Source organism: Rhinolophus ferrumequinum, chromosome 18, assembly GCF_004115265.2.
Source record: "Rhinolophus ferrumequinum isolate MPI-CBG mRhiFer1 chromosome 18, mRhiFer1_v1.p, whole genome shotgun sequence".
Taxonomy (NCBI): domain Eukaryota; kingdom Metazoa; phylum Chordata; class Mammalia; order Chiroptera; family Rhinolophidae; genus Rhinolophus; species Rhinolophus ferrumequinum.
In genome coordinates, this window is record NC_046301.1 from 30,629,348 (window position 1) to 30,647,515 (window position 18,168).

Genomic DNA, 18,168 nt, shown 5'->3' on the forward strand with positions numbered 1-18,168 from the left:
GATTCTGCAAGATGAAAAAAGTTCTGGAAACGAATGGTGGTGATGGTAGCACAGCGATGTGAATGTGCTTAATGCCACTGGCTGTGCAGTTAAATCAGTAAATGTTGTTATATGCATTTCCCACAACAGAAAAAATCAAAATTGGGAAAAATTTTGTTGTGAGCATTAGAAAACATCAAGGAGGTAAAGTCCCTGCCATTTTGTCAGCATTCAGTAAATGGTGACAGTTTTTACTAGAGTTAGGACATTATATTTTAATAGTTATATGATATTTCATCATGTGACTATACCAAAAGTTCTTTTTTTGTTTGTTTGATTTTGGGTGTTCTTGTAGTACTCTACCATTGTAATAATGATGCAGTGGATTTTTGTTGTGTATGTATATATCTTTTCCATTATTTGAAGTTATATCTGTGAGGTAGATTTCCGGGATCACTTAGGGTGAATTAATCTTAATCTTTGTGGCTTTTGCTGCGTAAGCCAATGGAGTTTCCAAAGAGTGTAGTCATTTACACTGTCTCCTCATCAGCACTAACTACACTGTTACGTAGTTCTGCAAAATGTAATAAGTAAGAGATGGCATGGTAATGTTTCAATATGTATGTACTTCTTTTATCACTAAAAATATTGAGTGTTTTTTGTCATCATTTCCATTTTTGTCTTCCTATGTGTATTGCCTGTTTACATTGTTTCCCTTTATTTCTAGTGTGGTTTCTATGCCTTCCTTACCAAATATTTTGTCATGTTTGTAACATATTGTTGCCATTTTTAATATTCAGAGGGTTTTAAGTCTTATGTAGTTAAATCATTCTTTTAAACATTTCAGAGTACAAAACAGTAATATTTTAAAGTACATCAAAAATGGTTTTATAATAGCATGATTATTATACCCGGTATGTCTTCTTCCTATTAATTTCCCCACCGTTCTTTCCATGTCTGTTAGTATGATATCTGCTTAGATGCTGAACTCATATAACTGTTGTATTTGAATTAAAATTTTGTAGACTGACCAATCAATACTATAGTAATTACCCAATATAAAAGGGCACCACAAAAATTAGAGCACATAAGAAATTACAATTATTAGTAAACATGACTTTTTTTACTCACTAATAATTAAATTCATTGAAAATAAAATCATAGAATACTATATTCCAGCTTTTAATTGGTAATGATTAAAAACAGATGACAATTGTGTAATATATTGAGGGTCAGACTGAGGGCGGCCCTCAGGTATACTGCCCATGGGGGCAGAAAATCAGGTCAACTTTACTGAGTAGCAATTCAGCACTAGGTATCAAGAAACTTAAAAATATTTATAAACATTGATTTAGAAATGCCGCTTATATAACTGTAGCTTGAGGCAGCCTCAGAAATGTGAAAACAATATTTACATTCATAGATAAAAATAGGATTCATTTTAAATGCCCAATGACAGACCATTGAATAAGTAATAGTACAAACATCTTTCCAATGGTATATGGTCATTATAAATGGTATTTAAAAAAAAATTTCAGTGATATGAGGAAATACAATATGCTGGTAAGTGGAACAAGCATGATGTACCGATTACAATAAAATAAGTCGTATGTGGTGATATGTGTTGATGTGTGTGTGTGTGTGTGTGTGTGTGTGTGTGTGTGTGTGCACGCACGCACGTGCATCTTGTACCTATCCAGAAAGAGATGGGTAAAAAAAATCATTGATAGTACTTACATGGTAGGAGTATAGGTGATTTTTATTTTCTGTGTTATATGTCTGCACATTTTTAAAGCTTCATATTGTTTGCAAATTATTATTTCTAATATCAGAAATAACTTTAAATGTTAGCCAAAGATTAAAGGTAGTGACTAGATTTCTTTCCTGTTCTGGGTTCATGTTCTTATTGCTGTGATGTATTAGACAGAATACTGGACAAGAAGTCTGGAGGTAGTTTTTCAGGTTATGATCCAGAAATTCACTAGCTATGCGGCCTTGGGCAAATTTAAATATGTATCTCAATTTTCCTATTTGAAAAAATAGGGATTTCTACCTTCCCTGCCTACACCATTGGGTAGTTGTGAGAACTGAGGTGAGATTACCAACATATGGGAAAACACTTTTGCAACTTAAGGTGCAAACTCAAGGCATTCCCAAAACTACTGTGAGGTTTGATAATTTCCTAGAAGAACTCACCGAACTCGGCGAGAGCTGTTATCCTCAGAGTTTATTACTGGGAAGGATAAGGATCAAAATCAGTCCAAGGAAGAGACACATAGAGCAGAATCTGAAATGGTTCTCAGGCAAAGCTTCTGTGTCATCTCTCATGTAGTCAGGATGAGTACCCCCTTGACATCCATATGTGACAATATGCAAAGAGTATGGCCAACCATGAGGTTTCCCCAAACCTTGGTATCTAGAGTTTTCATTGGGGCTTCATTACATAGGCATGATTGATGGATGGTCCATAGGGTTGAACTTAGTCTCTAGGACAACTGTGTTACCAAAGCCCCCACTCTTAGTCACATGGTTGGTCTTTCCGGGATAGCTGGCCCTGACCTATCTCTGTTAGGTATGGCCAGCCCTACTCTAAGACTGTTGGTGTGGCCAGCCCCAACCTAAAGAAGGACACTCCAATCAGGTATGATACAGATTTCCTTCCAGAGACCAAAACAAAGACCACATATCTCTTTGGGCAAGGCTAAATTCTTTACTACACATAGGTGACCGAAAAGAGATGGAAAACAGATTTAAATATGGAGACGAGATTAGTGTGGAGGTGTCTGTTATTTACTGTGCGCTAACACTGTAAAGGAAGGAAGGCCATGAATCCCACAGGTACGCGTAGTACTGCAGATGGGCACTTTGCTGATCCACAGAACCTTGGGCGCCACTGTTAAGAATGGGTACGGGTGCTAGAGAGAGACATTTGCTGCAGTAGTTGTTTACCACAGAGACAAATTAGGCTGGGAAAGCACTTATCGCCCCCCCGGGTGTCTGAACCTGACCCTTGCCTGGGTGTTAACAGTGCAGCAAATTGTCCCTCCGTTAATGAATTTATCTAACGTGAACAAGTTATAAGCCTGCTTTTTACAGATTTCTCTATCTGGCACCATCTCACTCTGTAGTGCAGCCGAGTTTACTACATATAGCATGGGGTGATGATAAAAATAAATTGTTTCACTCCCCTTTGCAGAGTTTCAAATCTTGAGCACTGTATCAGAGTGGATCCATAATGATTCATACAGTGAGGTTGGAAAAACGAAAACCTGAATTTGTTTTCTCATGAAATTGAAAAAAAAAAATTAGAGCACGATGGAGGCATTATCATCCTCAGGAAGCTTGCTAGAGGACAACTGATTTTATGGAAAAAGAACCAGTGTGGCAGAGACTTGGAATGAAACCATTAGCTAAAGGACAGTTATGTTCTCACCCTTTAGCAGGAAGAATTTTAGCCTTGGTCTAGTGTTTTGTTTTGTTGTGTGTGTGTTTTTTAAAAAAACACAAATAACTTGTAATAAATTGATATTGTCAATAAATTTTGGTTGTAAATTTTGGTTCTGTTTCTTTCAAGGAAAAACGGGCCATGCAGAAGTAGTTCGAGTGGTGTACCAGCCAGAACGCATCAGCTTTGAAGAACTGCTCAAGGTCTTCTGGGAGAATCATGACCCGACCCAAGGTAGACGAGGGAGCCCGTATTTAATTATCTTACTAATTACAGCTGGGATAATTAGTGTTTGAGCTGCATGGAAGAGATGAACCTTGAAATCACACAGGAGCTCAAGAATATGATTGCAGACATTTATTGACGGAGAAGAGGAGGGGCTGGGGAGAAAAAGGGTGAGAGAATAAAGGCACAGCCACCCTCGGCACCCCTCCCCCCTTTACAGCTGTCTGGGGTGGGAAAATTCCCACAGAGAAAGATGCCAGACAATGGAGATTCGTTCACCTTTGATTATTGCATTATTCCTCCTTAATGCAGTCTTTTGTCTACAAAATTAAAGTGTCTTTCTAGCAGCTCCAAAGTTTTCCTGATTTATGGTTCTTTTATTTCCCTGAATTTAGCCTTTCTCATCTTTTGACATTATCAGGTTTTCTTTTTTTTAAAATGTCTGTAGGTGATTAAAAAAAAAAAAAAGAACATAAAGGTAAAATGCAGTATTCAGTGGGTCCAAAATGCTTGCGTTATTTTTTTGTTGTTGTTGTTAACCCTTTATTACAAGTCATGCTCTTCTAGAAGTATATGTGGACTTAGGTGAATCTGTTTGCCTTATTTAAATATTTCATTTCTCTTCTTTGGAATTTGTTATATGGAGATATTACTATATTTGGGCTACAAACAATAGTGGCCAGAAATTTTATTTGCATGCACACACAAGCAAAAATCTGATGTTGGCAGATACCATTGTAATATTCAATAATGGAGCAATTTCCGGATTGCATCCTAACAGCCTTACCTGCTTTGCCAATGTGAGGATCTGCTATTATGACACTTATGAACGGAAAAGTCCTATATAACAGATGCGATTTTCACCAACCCTGTTCATTTGGCAATCAGTCTATTTAACAAACATAGTTCCCTTTTGGTGTCAGGTTTTTGGGTAGCAGGTATGCCGTATTGGCTGTCTCCTGATGAAGGGATGTGTTGTTCCAAATGTGCATTGTGTTTTGTGGTGGAACCTTAGTTTGATCCCAGCAGCACAGGTTGATGGGCCCTAAGTTCTGGTTCTGAGAACCACCCAATCCAGGGTGATATGCCAGAGAGCAAAGGTCAGAGCCAAGGCAAGAGTCACAAAATGATAAATGAGCCAGGATAAGGCAGGCCCAGCATCCAGGTAAATCCACCAGGGTGGGTGAAGGTCAAGAAGGAGTCCGGGAGCAGGCTTCACTTCCAGTGAAGTCTGATTTGACATGTGGGGATGAGTCCCTGGGGGGAGGGCAGTGAAGTATAGGACAGGGACGGTAGAGGACTGGTAGGGCAAGAATACTACCAGGTTGGTGCAAAAGTCATTGTGGTTTTTGCAGTTATTTTCAACCTTTTAAACCGCAATTACTTTTCCACAGACCTAATATAATCAGGAAGTTCAGGTGTTGCCAGAGTTTGGACTACTGTTCTGTCTCATCATAGAGAACAGCAGGCCTAAAGGCTTAGCTAAGCTTGTCTCAGCGGGAAGCTCTGACTGGTGAGCATCATAAATAAAGGTAGTGAGGGCCAGGAACCCATGCTAGTCAGCCTTGGATGCAGATGGAGCAGCCATTCAGCCATTTGCCTGTCAAAGGCAAGGGTCGGGGCAGGATACGGAGAGCTCCAAAATTCCCAGTGGAGACTCATCTCAGGAACCCAGGCAAGCCTGCCGTCATGTAGGATACAGGCTCCCACAGGCCCACAGAGTTGGCTATGTGGCCTTTGCCAGGCAGCCATCATGCCTTGTTCTGATAGAATCACCTTATGCTTAATTAACCCTGGTAATATTTGGAAAAGGGTGAAGTCTGTCATCCACTTTTCTCTCCTTCCTTCTCTTAGCATCTTGCCCATTTGATCACATCTTTGCCAGCACACCTCAGTTAATGAGGTCACTAGAATTCCCCTGAATCTCGGGGAATTCTACCTTTAAAAGAACCTTAAAAGAATTTCTCGGTTTCCCCATCCCACATATCAAGTTTGCCTTGTTCCTTTCTGACGTTTTTGGTTTACTATGTGTATTCATTTGCGAGGGCTATGATAACAAAAGACCAAAGACTGGTGGTTTAAACAACAGAAACTTATTTTCTCGTAGTTCGGGAGGGCGGAAGTCTGAGATGAAGATGGTGACCAGGCCGGTGTTGACCTTGGCTTGTAGAAGGCTGTCTTTTCCCTGTGTCTTCCCATAATCTCCTTCTGTGTGTGTCTATGTCCAAATCTCCTTTTCTTATGAGAGCAACAGTCAGATGGGGTTAGTGCCCACCCAAATGACATCATTTCATCTTCAGCGTTAAAGACTCTCTCTCCAAATAAAGTTACACTCTGAGGTAGTGGTGGTTAGGGCTTCAACATATGAATTGGGGGTAGTAGGGGACACAAGTTAGCCTATAACACCGTCCAATAATATAATAGGTTGGTATACTATTCTTCCAGAGGTATTTTTATTCTAACGGTGTTCAGAGACTCATAGACTAGAAGAGACTCTAGAGGTCATCTGGTTAAGCACCAGCTTCAAGTCTATAAATCAAACCATGAAACTGCTAATGATGGGGTCTGTGGACAATGGGATTTGATTGTTGAGCAACATGTTTTTTACACTGACATTTTGCCAAATTACACATGTAAGAGGAGAGTTTTTCTTCCCTTTCACATGTATGTTTTCCTGCTTAGAACAGTGCTTGATGCAGTATATACAGTCACACGTATTAAATCACAAGATATCTGATCTTTCCACGTTATTAGAATTAATTTTTGGATAGTTCAGTGTAATGGGCACGGTAACAATATTTTTCTGCCTTGTAGGGTTTCCCATGAGCCTTCTGGAAATAGATCCAAAGGAGTGATCACATGACCCAGACCTGGCCAATCACAGTATCTTTTCCTGTTGTCGACAATGTTTGATCCAAAAAATAGGCATGTGACCCATTCAGGACCAATTAGAGTCCTTCCCTGGAAGTGTTGTATGAGAGAAAAAAGTGTTTTCACTTTGCTGACGATGGCAAGGTGACGGTGCTCTGTGTGTGGAAAGAGCCTCTTCATAGGAGACGCAAGGGAAGAAGATGAGTAGAGACACTGAGAGATGAGAGAGAGAAGAGAGAACCTACAGGAGACTCTGAGGTTCTTGTTCCTATAGCTCTTCCTTCAATTGTGAGAGCTCTTCTTGTAGCTTTCCAAGCAATGAGAACTACTAGGTGTCCACCTCTTTTTTTTTAACTTCAGCTAGTTTGTTGAATTTCTGTTATTTGTAACAACAACAAAAATCCTGACTAATCTATTTGTTCAACTTGAACAATCATTGTGCTCATTATATTCAGAGCTGTTAGTTAACCGTGTTCACTTGGCTCTACAAACCAGATGTCTAAAGCCACTTGGTTAATAGTGTTATCACTGACGCAGACAGGGAATGGAAGACACTAGATACAGTTTCTTCAAGACTTCTTGGTGGTTTGCTTAGAGGGTTGCTTGATAATTCAGAATTAAGAATTGTGGTTTAAGGTTTGGGATATATGGCCTGAGAATATATCAGATCACCTCTCAACATTCCTAAACTACTGTAATAGACAATCATTTATTAATGGCAGATATCTTGTTTCTACTGTTTGCCACGTGCTCTACTAAGTTGTGCTAAATCACTAAGTAGTCTCAAATAAATAGCAGTGTCCAACCTCTTGGTTAACACACGGGGAAAATACATTTCTAGAGGAGGAAAATAGTTTAATCCCAAAAGTACCGAGACTAAATGAGCATTTAGATAAATGTGTATAAGACCACAGGCCAAAATATTAACCTGAAATCATTAAAACAAGTATATGTTCATACTGGAACATTAAAGTAATAAAAAAAATTAAGTTCAGAAGAATTCTGGTATCAATGGATTTATATTCCCAGGGAATCCTGAAGGTCTAAAACATGTAGTCACCTGTAATTTTTCTGAGGTAATAATTTGAAGCCCATTCCCTGAAGGAGAGGCATGCAGCAGGAGATAGCTAGGCTGAGGCCATGTACCCACAGCTGGCCATCTGACGACAGCTTCTTAATTCTCTACTTGGAGTCACATAGTAACTCTTGTCCTATTTCCCAGTGAAAAGTGGCCCAGAAAAGTACCTAACAGAGCAGATGATGGAAGTAGAGGCACGTAGGACTGATTGCTCTTACTTAGAAAATGGATATTGCAGAAGACAGCAGCATGTTGATTTTGGTGCAGCCTCTGATCTGTGAAGCAATAGCCCATTCTAGGTCTTTTTCAGAAACAAGAGTAAGTGATTCCTAAAACTGCTTGAGGAATGCTCTTGCCTGTACCAGAACTGCTGCAAAAAGACAAAAATTGAGTAAAAGTTGAGAAGGCATTGACCTTTAAGGTGAAGATATGCCCAGGAAACACATGATTCTTAGCAAAAGTATGACTCAAGAGAAAACTTTGAAAAACTTTAGCACCTTGTTTATAAAATCATTAAGGATTTGAAGGGGCCATTTAAGTGTTTTAGTTGTAATTTACTTCATTTTGTGGGAGAAGCAGTATCCTAAAATGATTTTGCAAATGTGGGGATTCTTGCTAATGTCAAAGGTGCACTGTAGTAGAAGCAGCAAGAATTGAAGCTATAAAGTCCCCTTTCAGTTAAATCAGATCTTCATAGCATAGGCCAGACACATAAAAATCTTGCATGTTCTTCACTGTTTGAAGGTACTGAGGGCAGCTCTTGGTACCTAATGGAAAGGAGGAAGTCCCCATGGTCCACCATTTTGAAGGGTAAGAGAACTATTAGACAGTGGGAAGCTTTTAAAGACATAGGTGGGCCCAGACACCTGTTATTCCACAGCCAATATGCAGTGAGTTCTGAGAGAGTGCCGCTCAATGGATTAGTGTCAGGTGAAGTAACAGACCTAATAGCATCATTATACATTTGGCCGGTAAATGGGATAGTCAATTTTCTCTTCATTTACCAATTACCACAAAACCTGTACTTTTGCCGAAGCATTCAGATACCACTGTTTAAGCTATTATGCCCTATCCTGGCTTTCTGTCTTACTCGTGGGACAAATAAAGTTCCGCCAGGCTTCCAAGGGTAGACTGGAGCCCATTCCTGATCATGTAGTTCCCAAACTACCCCAGTCTTCTCCAGCCAACATGGCGGAGCCTGCGATTTAGATTCGGGTTCAGGCCCCAGTGGGACCTCTTCCCAACCACGTTGTAACCTTGGCTAAGACACTTACTCGTTCTGAAGCTCTGTTTTCTCATCTAAGAAAATGGGATAATAATGTCTGTACAGTTTACTTCATGGGCTATCATAAGAATTAAGTGAAATAATGTGAAAATAGCTCAAAAATGGTTAAGTACCTTGCAAATGACAGGCATTGTTGTTATATTCTTCTCAATGCAACAATACAATTTCCCCAGATTTATTTATTTATTTTGTATCCACACCGCCCTTGATTTCTGTGGGAAAATTTTTACCTTTCATCTGCTAATATGTGGGTTTTCTTTCCATAGAGTTTCTTTTCTACTTCCTCTTAATTGGAATGATTTCAGCCTTCTTTATATTGTCATCCTGCAACTGTTACTGGTGGTGGTGGTGGTGAGGCTGGTGGATAGAAGGCTCCTTAACTTTGCTGCTGACACCGCAATCATCGGAAGAACCAGATCAAATCTTAGCCCTTCATGCTTGATCTGTATCTTTCCACCCAGCATGCTCTGTGCATGAATTATAGTTTCTCCTCTTCCTGCGTGAAGATACATGGCACAGATCATGTAACTTGAGCCAAGCTACAAGTACACAGTGTAAAGACTTCAGTTCTGTCTCACCTGATCCCATACATCTGACTTCTCAATTCCAACTCGTGTCACTCTCCTCTATCCTGGGGGAAAGGACAGCAACATTTATTAAGCATCTGTTATGGACCAGTCTTAATGATAGATGCTTTTATAGCTATCCTTCCAATCCTCGTCATAACCTTGTGAAGCAGGGTTCATTGTCTTCAATTACCAGAAGAGAAGAAATAAGGTTCCAAAAGACCAAAAGAGGTTCCAAGAAGGTTCCAAACAACTTGCTTGATATTGAAGGCAATATTTGGACCCAGTCCTATCTAAAGCTCAAGTTTATTTTCTTTCCCCTACACCAAGCTTCCTCACTAGGAGGACCTCTTCTAAGGATAAATGTTTTCATGAATCCCCCATGCAATCTAGTTGGGCCCTTAGTATGTTTTTTAAACAAATATATTAACATGCTACTATGAATTTAATCACACTTTAAATCTTATGCCTGTTTTATTAACCAACACAATGTCACATACCTCTGGGAGATGGAAATGCTTACATGCATAATGCATTCTATAGCTTCTAGGCCATGCTAGCTGCACGGTTGGATTTGTGGACCTCTTGTAGTAGCTGCAGGCCTTCCCAGGGGACTGGGGCCACATGTGGGGGACTGCTCCAATGTATTCCTGACGGAGCCATAGCTTTCCACCTGACACTGCTAGTTGACCCCGTATCAGTTTCCCCACTTCTGTAGTATTAGAATTTTAACTAATTCTAATTTATTATAATATGCAACCACCAATAAAGGCTAAATTTTCCAGACTCCTTATGGCTAAGTATGGTCATGTGTCAAAATTCTGAGTCTCAGGGTATGAGCACAAGTGATGGTGTGTAACTTCTGGGTTGTGTATACTTAAAGATGGGCTGTTCTCTCCCTCTTCCTCTGTTCCCACAAGCTGCATGTGGATATAGTGGTGAGCCATGTGGACCACAGGGGTCAGGGCCTCACCCTTGTAATTGAAGAGCTAAAAGATAGAAGGTTCCAGACTCAGCATCCCAGGCTTTGGGTTCTTTATGCAAGAAATGTCTTCTTTAAGTTACTGTTATTTTGGTTCATTTTAGGCCTTATTTTTTTCTTTTCTACAGCAGCTGAACCTATATCCTTACTGAGATGCGTTCAACTAGAATATTCTTGTAAGCTGGTGATGAGCTCCCGTCACTCCTCTGAAGATCTTAATTAAAATGTCCCCCTAATTAAAACGTCTTTAATGAAACCTGGTAAAGAGTGTGGACCCTGGGGTTAGAGGAGATCTGGCTTTAATCAGGTCTGCCACATACTTTCTGTGTGGCCATGTCTAGTTTCTGTCTATCTCCACCTGACCACCTCAGTCCTAGCTGTCCTTATCCCTCATCTGGCAGCTACAGCAGCTTCCTACCTCACCTGTCTTGCCCTTTCCCAACCCATTCTCCACGATGACCTGTAAAAACGAAACAAAGTATGTCCCTCTCCAGTTTAAAGCACCTCTCTGGTTGTCCATTTTTCTTTGAGATAATGTACAGACTCTTTCCAAAGACCAGGGTGGCCAGGGATTAGCTGAGTAGGGAATACTTCTTCCCCCTCAGCTCCTGACGTTTTCCCCCTCCCCAATCATGCTCACTGCATTTCTGTCACTGTGGCCTTCATTCACTCCATTCCTAGCCGTCACAATCATCTTCTGGCCAACAGCTCTTGGAGTGACTGGCTCCTCCCTTTCCTTCAGCTTCCAGTGTGGTTTGTATTTGCAGAGAGGTTTTCCCAGACCCACCCTAACTAAAGTAGTACTTCCCAGTAGTACCACCCAGTCTCACTCCTGGGTTTCTCTATCACTGCCCTCTTTTTCCTTCCTACCACTTATCACAAGGTGAAATGATTTGTCTGTTTACTTGTTTATTCACTGTCTCTTCTTCTAGAAAGTAAGCTTCATATTAAATATTTTCTCATTGAACAAATGAATGGACCTCACTTTCCCCATCTGTAAAATGGGCCCTGTCCCATAAGTGTGTGTTAGGATGTATGAGAGGATGTAGTTTGCTGGGCAGAGCCCAGTGCTGGGCGGAGAGTAAGCATGCCATATATAACAGCCACTGCACTCACTGCCTGTGTAAGAGCCGTGTCACCGGCTCCTGTTTCATTGCCTTGCTTAAACCCCAGTATTTCTCCACTTCTTCTCTATCATTTTTCCCCAGCAAGTGTTCTGAATACTGCTGATCATTTCCTATACTTGGTTCATACCCTTTATTTTCAGTCAACACCCCTTTCCCTTCCACACCCTCTGCCCTCCCACAGCGAGCTCCCAGTTGTCCTCAGAAAGCTTCATCTGGCTTGCCCCATTGGGCCACACTACCTATGGTGTGAGGTGTCATGGGGCCCCAGGAGTACAGACCTGGCGCTGCCTTAGCCTTCAGAGCCATGAATACGGGATGAATGCAGCTCCACAGCCATCGTTGGAACTAGAGACCCCCAGGGGCTGTTCTCCATTCAGTGCCCTTTGATCCCACATCTCCCACTCACCATGAAGCATTGCACGTTATTCCCAGGTGCCACCCCTCCCCCCAGAGAATCGGGGGTAGATTGGTCCATTCCATCTTGAGCAGGTTTGTTCCATAACCTCTTTTCAGGTGCACGGTGAAGGAGCAAGTCCCACCCTGCTGTCCACTGGGATACATTAAATGGAGAGGGAAAAATCCTATTTTCCTTCTGTTTCTCATCAAGCTGGCAATTACATATGGTGTTCATATATTTGAACTTGCCGAATTAATAGCTGAACTTTCTTGCACTGACCCTTTTAAGTTTTTTAAATAAGTCACCAGTTTTGAATGACTATCTTTTTTTATTTGAGACCATGTACAAGGAATCATCTGCAAATAATTAGACAGTGGAAATTATATTGTATAGCTAATGAGCAGATGTGCATACTTAGAGTAGAGCAACAGCTGCACACATATAAAATGCAAAACGACCCAAACCCAGCATTATGAATTCTGAACGGGACTCCATTCTTTTCAGAATTTCAGAAAAGAAAAAAAAATGAAACAAAGAATTTAACTGATATTTTTCTTTATTAATTGTTCTTTCAGTTGCACTTTTCCTTGTATGACATTATCATACGTGTACATAGTATCTTTGCTATTTGCAAATGTGCTATTTGCACTTTCAAATCTCTCTCTCATATAATACTATAGAGCTTATATTTAACATTTTTCCTTTGCCTTTCTAGTTCCATGTGGGTTTAAAGATATGGTGTCTCCAAACTGAATGAAAGACCTCTACTGGGTGTTTTCTCTGGGCTGGGCATGGTGCTAGGTGCTTACATGCATGCAACCTGTGAGTTGGGGGTCTTAGAGCCTTTTTACAGATGAATAAACAGGCCCAGAGAGGTAAAGTGATTTGCCATGAGCCAGTTAGTACATTATAGGATAGAGCTGGGATTTGGACCTACGGGCACAACTTCAAACCTTGTGTTTTTTCCATTCTATGGTACATTGTCCCAAATTATTACACAATGCTGTCAGTCAACAGAAAACTCCACTGCCCACGACTGGAAACAGTAGCACATTATCCAGGGAAGAGTTTCTTCCTCATGAGCTCCTCCTAATATCCATTACAATTTTATAATCCTGCTAAGGATTTTCAGGATGAAGAAGTTCAAATAGGCTTTTGAAAATGTTCATCCAGGAAGAATTCCACATATTTTAGGTGGAAATGGTTAGGTTGTTTAAAATATGAATACATTGCTAAAATGACATAAAATCAATAAAAGGAAATGAAGTCAGAAGAATTACATGACTTCATATGAAAGAGTACTAAAGTAGAGAAGAGCAAAATCAGGGCTGAGAACATCGGCAAGAACTAGAATTTCCAGGTGTTGGACATGGCAGGCTAGGCTATTCAGATCAACTTTTTCATCAAAAGTAACCCAAAATGTTTGATAAAATATAAAAATATATTAAAAGTGTCAAGCAAAGAGCTGACAAAATGATTAGGAATTACCAGGTAAAAGTTACCAGACAGGTAAGCAGAGGACTATTGTAGGGAATTTGCCAATCCCAGAAAAGTTTTGTCTTGGGGCCTTATTATATATAGGCATATAGAGGATATAGAGGGCGTGATCAACACAATTAAAGCACTTGACCTAATGGACATATTTTAAACATGGTACCTTCTACCTTCTTAATCACACGTGGACTAGATACTAGGTCATAATGTCTCAATATGTTGCAAAGGGACTAAAATCATAGGAGTTATGTTTCTCTTACCAGAATACAATTATGCTACTATTGCATATAGTATCTTTGCTATTTGCAAATGTGCTATTTGCACTTTCAAATCCCTTTCTCATAATACTACAGAGCTTGTAGTTAACATTTTTCCTTTAAGGAAAGTGCTATAAGGGTTTAGGGGTTTGGTACCACACACATCTCCAATTATGTATAATAATGCAATTATGCTAGCAGAAAAGATACATAGAAAATCCTCCTATATTAGAAAATAAGAAATTTTCTAAATATCTTATGGATCAAAGATAAGTCAATATGGAAATTAGAAAATATTTTGAACTGACTGGTAATGAAAATGCTACACATCAAAACTTATAGGGCACAGCTATCTAAAGCAGTTCTTAGAGGGAACTTAGAAAGCCTTAAATTTATATATTAGAAGAGGAGAAAGACTGAGCCAGGCATCTATCTCAAGAACTTAGAAAATCAACAACGAAATAAAGCAAACAATGAAGAAGAAAAAAATAATAAAGAGCAAAAATAAATGACATGGAAAGTAAATGTATAGTAGAGAATATCAATGAAGCCAAAAGTTGATACTTCAAAATAGCTAATAAAATTAATAAAACTTTTGCGAGTTGATGAAGGAAAAAATGAGAAGGTACAAATATGCAATATCAGGAATAAAAAAATGGGATATCAGTACAGATAAACAACTTTATGTCAATACGTTTGAAAAGTTAGATTAAAACAAATTCCTTAAAAATATAACTTTAACAAAACTGAATAGGCCTATATCATTAGATATTAAATTAATATTGAAAAATCCTCTCATAAAAAAACCCACTAAATTCAGATGGCTTCATTAGTGAGTTCTACCAACATTTAAGGAGGAAATAATCTCAGTCTTCCACAAACTCTTCCAGAGATTAAAGAAAGATATAATTCATTGTGTGATTCTTAAATAATTTTACATGATATTAAAACCTGAGAATGTTAGGAAAATTGTGTTCAACCTTACTCATGAACATATATGCAGAAATCTTAAAGTATTAGCAAGCTGAATTTAGTAATATAGAGGAAGTATAATACAGCATGACCAATTTAGGTTCCTCCAAGGAAAGCAATCTTGGTTTAGCATTTTAATATCAAACAATGTAATTCACCACATTAGCAGATTAAAAGAAAAAAAATCATACGATTATCAAATAGACACAAGAAAGGTATTTAATGCAATCCAGTATATATCTAGATATCTAGATATATATGAATCACTTTCTTAATCTGATGAAGCATGTGAGCAAAAGCCTACAGAAACCATCATACTTAACATTGAAACATTGATGCCATTACAACTTCTAATTAGCATTGTACTTGGGGTCCTGACTCATGCAGTAAGTCAAAGAAAGAAACAAAATGTATTAATGATTAAAAAATATGACAGATACCTGCTTGTATCACTTGGGCAACACTTTCCATCCTCCCTTGTGGTGGCACATGACAGAAGGCCAATGAAATGTGGGCAGAAATGACATATGCTACTTCCAGGCCTGGCTCATAAACACCTCCTCCATGGTCTTTGAGCTCCTCTCTTCACCTGTCTGCCAGCTGAATGTGGGCACCGAGGGAAACCTTAGTAACATCTTGAAGATCGTTAACTTCTATGAGTCTAGGCCTCTGAAGAGTTCGTAAAACAACTATTCTGAGTTCCTTTTTATTAATGGGACTTTGCATGATCAAGAAATAAACTTCTAGTAAATTAAGGCTCTGGAATTTCAGGATTTATATATTTATTTACCAGGAATTGGTACCTTGAAGTAGAATGCTACCAAAACTCAAAAAAAGTGTTATTGGCCCAGTGGTTGGGCAGCTGGAAGGCCCACTACTGGGTCTCGCTTATGGTTTGTGAAGATATGAGTTCTCTCCAAATTGTTTATAAATTCAGTACAAACCCAAGTGAATGAATGAACAGTTTGCATGAATCTCAGCAGTTTTTGTTGTTATTTTTGTGCATCTTCAAAACGGATTCTGATATTTATATGGAAATGCATATGTTCAAGAAAAGCAAAGACACTTTTGGATAAGAACAAGAGAATGGGAGGATTTATTCTTCTAGATCTCAGTATTTGTTATAAAGCAACAGTTATTTATTCAAACAGTGTGAATTTGACTTAAGGACAGAGGTCTAAACCAATGCAAGAGAACTGGGGATTCTGGAAACAGACCCACACACATGTAGATATGACAGGCAACACACTTGGCATTTCAGTGATCTGGGGAAAGAATGAGTTTGTAATAAATAGTGGTAAGGTGATTTGGGTTTTCATATGGAGAAACATTCAATTGTATTTCTACCATGCAACATACACAAAAGCTAATTCTAAGTAGATTAAGGACCTAAATGTGCAAGCAAAACTGTAAAACTTCAATTATATAGTAACATTATGACCTTGGGTTTGAGAAGCATTTCTTAAGCAAGACACAAAATGCATTAACCACAGGGGAAAATACTTGATAAATTACATAAATAAAATATAAGAACAGAGAGGCTATATTTGACAAGGGATTAGTATCCAGGATACCTAAAAAATAGATTTAAAAATACCTCCAGTCGATTTTTTTCTTTTTTTGTAAAGACAGACCACTCAACAGAAAAATGGGCAAAAGACGAAAGACTTGAGTAGTGGTGAGGAAATATATGAAATGATAGTTAATGCCATTATTAATCAGACACACGTAAATTAAGTTCACATAAGATTCTATTAGACACCAAGTATACTGACAAAAATAAAAAGTCTGACATTAACAGACTAATGAATTGACAAACATTTAGAGCTCCAGGAGCTCTCATGCATTGATGCAGGTTTGTAAATTGATATAATGACTTTGGAAAATGGTTCAGCATCTAGTTAAGTCGAAGGTTTGCAAGCTCTGTAAGCCAACAATTCTATTTCTAGGTATGCATGTATTCAAGAGCAGCTCAGACATGTATATAACAGAATACATATCAAAAATGTTCTGAACAGTGCCAAGCTGGTAATATTTATTAGCAGTAGAATGGATAAATCAGTGGTGATCTGTTCATACAATGTGGTCTAATAAATAAATATAAATATTTATATTTAAATAAAATAAAATATAATATATATATAAACTTTATGTATAAATATAATTTTATATATAATAAATATAACTTTAAGTATATAAATTTCAAAAACAGACAAAACTAAACTGTATTTTTTTCTAGGTGTGCCTATGCTATGTACCACGGAAATTCTTGTCACAAAAATCAGGCATTGGTGAGGGGGAACTGTCATCTGTAGGGACACAATGGAGGCTTTCAGGGGTGCTGGTGCTGGCACGGCACCATGTTTTGACATAAGTGGCGGGTATATGAGGGTTCCCTTTAGGATACATAATTTAATAATATATGTACCACGTTTCCCTGAAAATAAGACCTAGCTGGACCATCAGCTCTAATGCATCTTTTGGAGCAAAAATTAATATAAGACCCGGTATTATATTATATTATATTATATTATATTATATTATATTATACCCGGTCTTATATTATATTAAAATAAGACCTGGTCTTATGTTAATTTTTGCTCCAAAAGACGCTTTAAAGCTGATGGTCTGGCTAGGTCTTATTTTCGGGGAAACACGGTAGCAACATATGTATAATATACTAATATTACTATGAACACTTCAATAAACTGTGATTTGTTTCATGTACTTTTGTACATGTATCTTTCTGTAATCAGATCTAGAAAATACAAAGGTTAATATGTTGATTGCTACCCTGATAACAATGTCCATCATAGTGGACTAGCTTTGCAAATGTGTGTGCACATGTGTGCTCGGTACGGATTTGAATGTAAACATCTTATAAATATCATTTGCATGCCTGATGTTCTGTAGTGGAGTACTTTGACTGACTCATTGCTACAGAACTTTAAGATCTGGATAAGAAATGGTGACATAGAAATTTTAATATTTTGAAAGTTTTCTTATACATTTTTATGATAATTTGAACATTTAAAAACTCATTATTTGGTCAAATTTGGAAATTTGTAGCATAAACAGATATGGAGTCCCATTCTAAGAAAGATGTAATAATAAAATATTTCCTTTGGCCAGCCATAAATATAATTTCTCTTTTATAGAAGCAAAATCTATACTAAGATAACTTTTTACCTTTTAGGAAGATATCACTACATCTTTTCAAAATTATTTATGATTATAGAAGTAATGTTTTCTCATTACTGAAAATCAAACTTTCCTTTTAGGTACAGAGTGACTATTTGACACCTCTGTTATATAGCTATCTTATCTTTCTTGAGATGGATTGTATTAAAAAATAGAAGGAACATTGTGAAAATGATAGGGAACACAGGGTATTTATTTTTTGAAGTGAGCCACATAATATCTTTCATAGTTCACTGTATTCTACTTCATTTTTTTCCTTAAATGATGTATTATTTACAAATTGGGATAG

General features: G+C 38.2%; 1 protein-coding gene across 3 annotated transcripts in view; it reads left to right on the plus strand.

The window, feature by feature from the left end:
* The window catches only part of MSRA (methionine sulfoxide reductase A), a 336,169-nt gene that overhangs the window by 218,133 nt on the left and 99,868 nt on the right, over positions 1–18,168 (plus strand). For all 3 annotated transcript variants that reach the window (XM_033135137.1, XM_033135139.1, XM_033135140.1), the window contains one exon: positions 3,554–3,658. In XM_033135137.1, the coding sequence (XP_032991028.1) occupies positions 3,554–3,658 (105 nt within the window). The remainder of the gene's footprint in view (positions 1–3,553; positions 3,659–18,168) is intronic.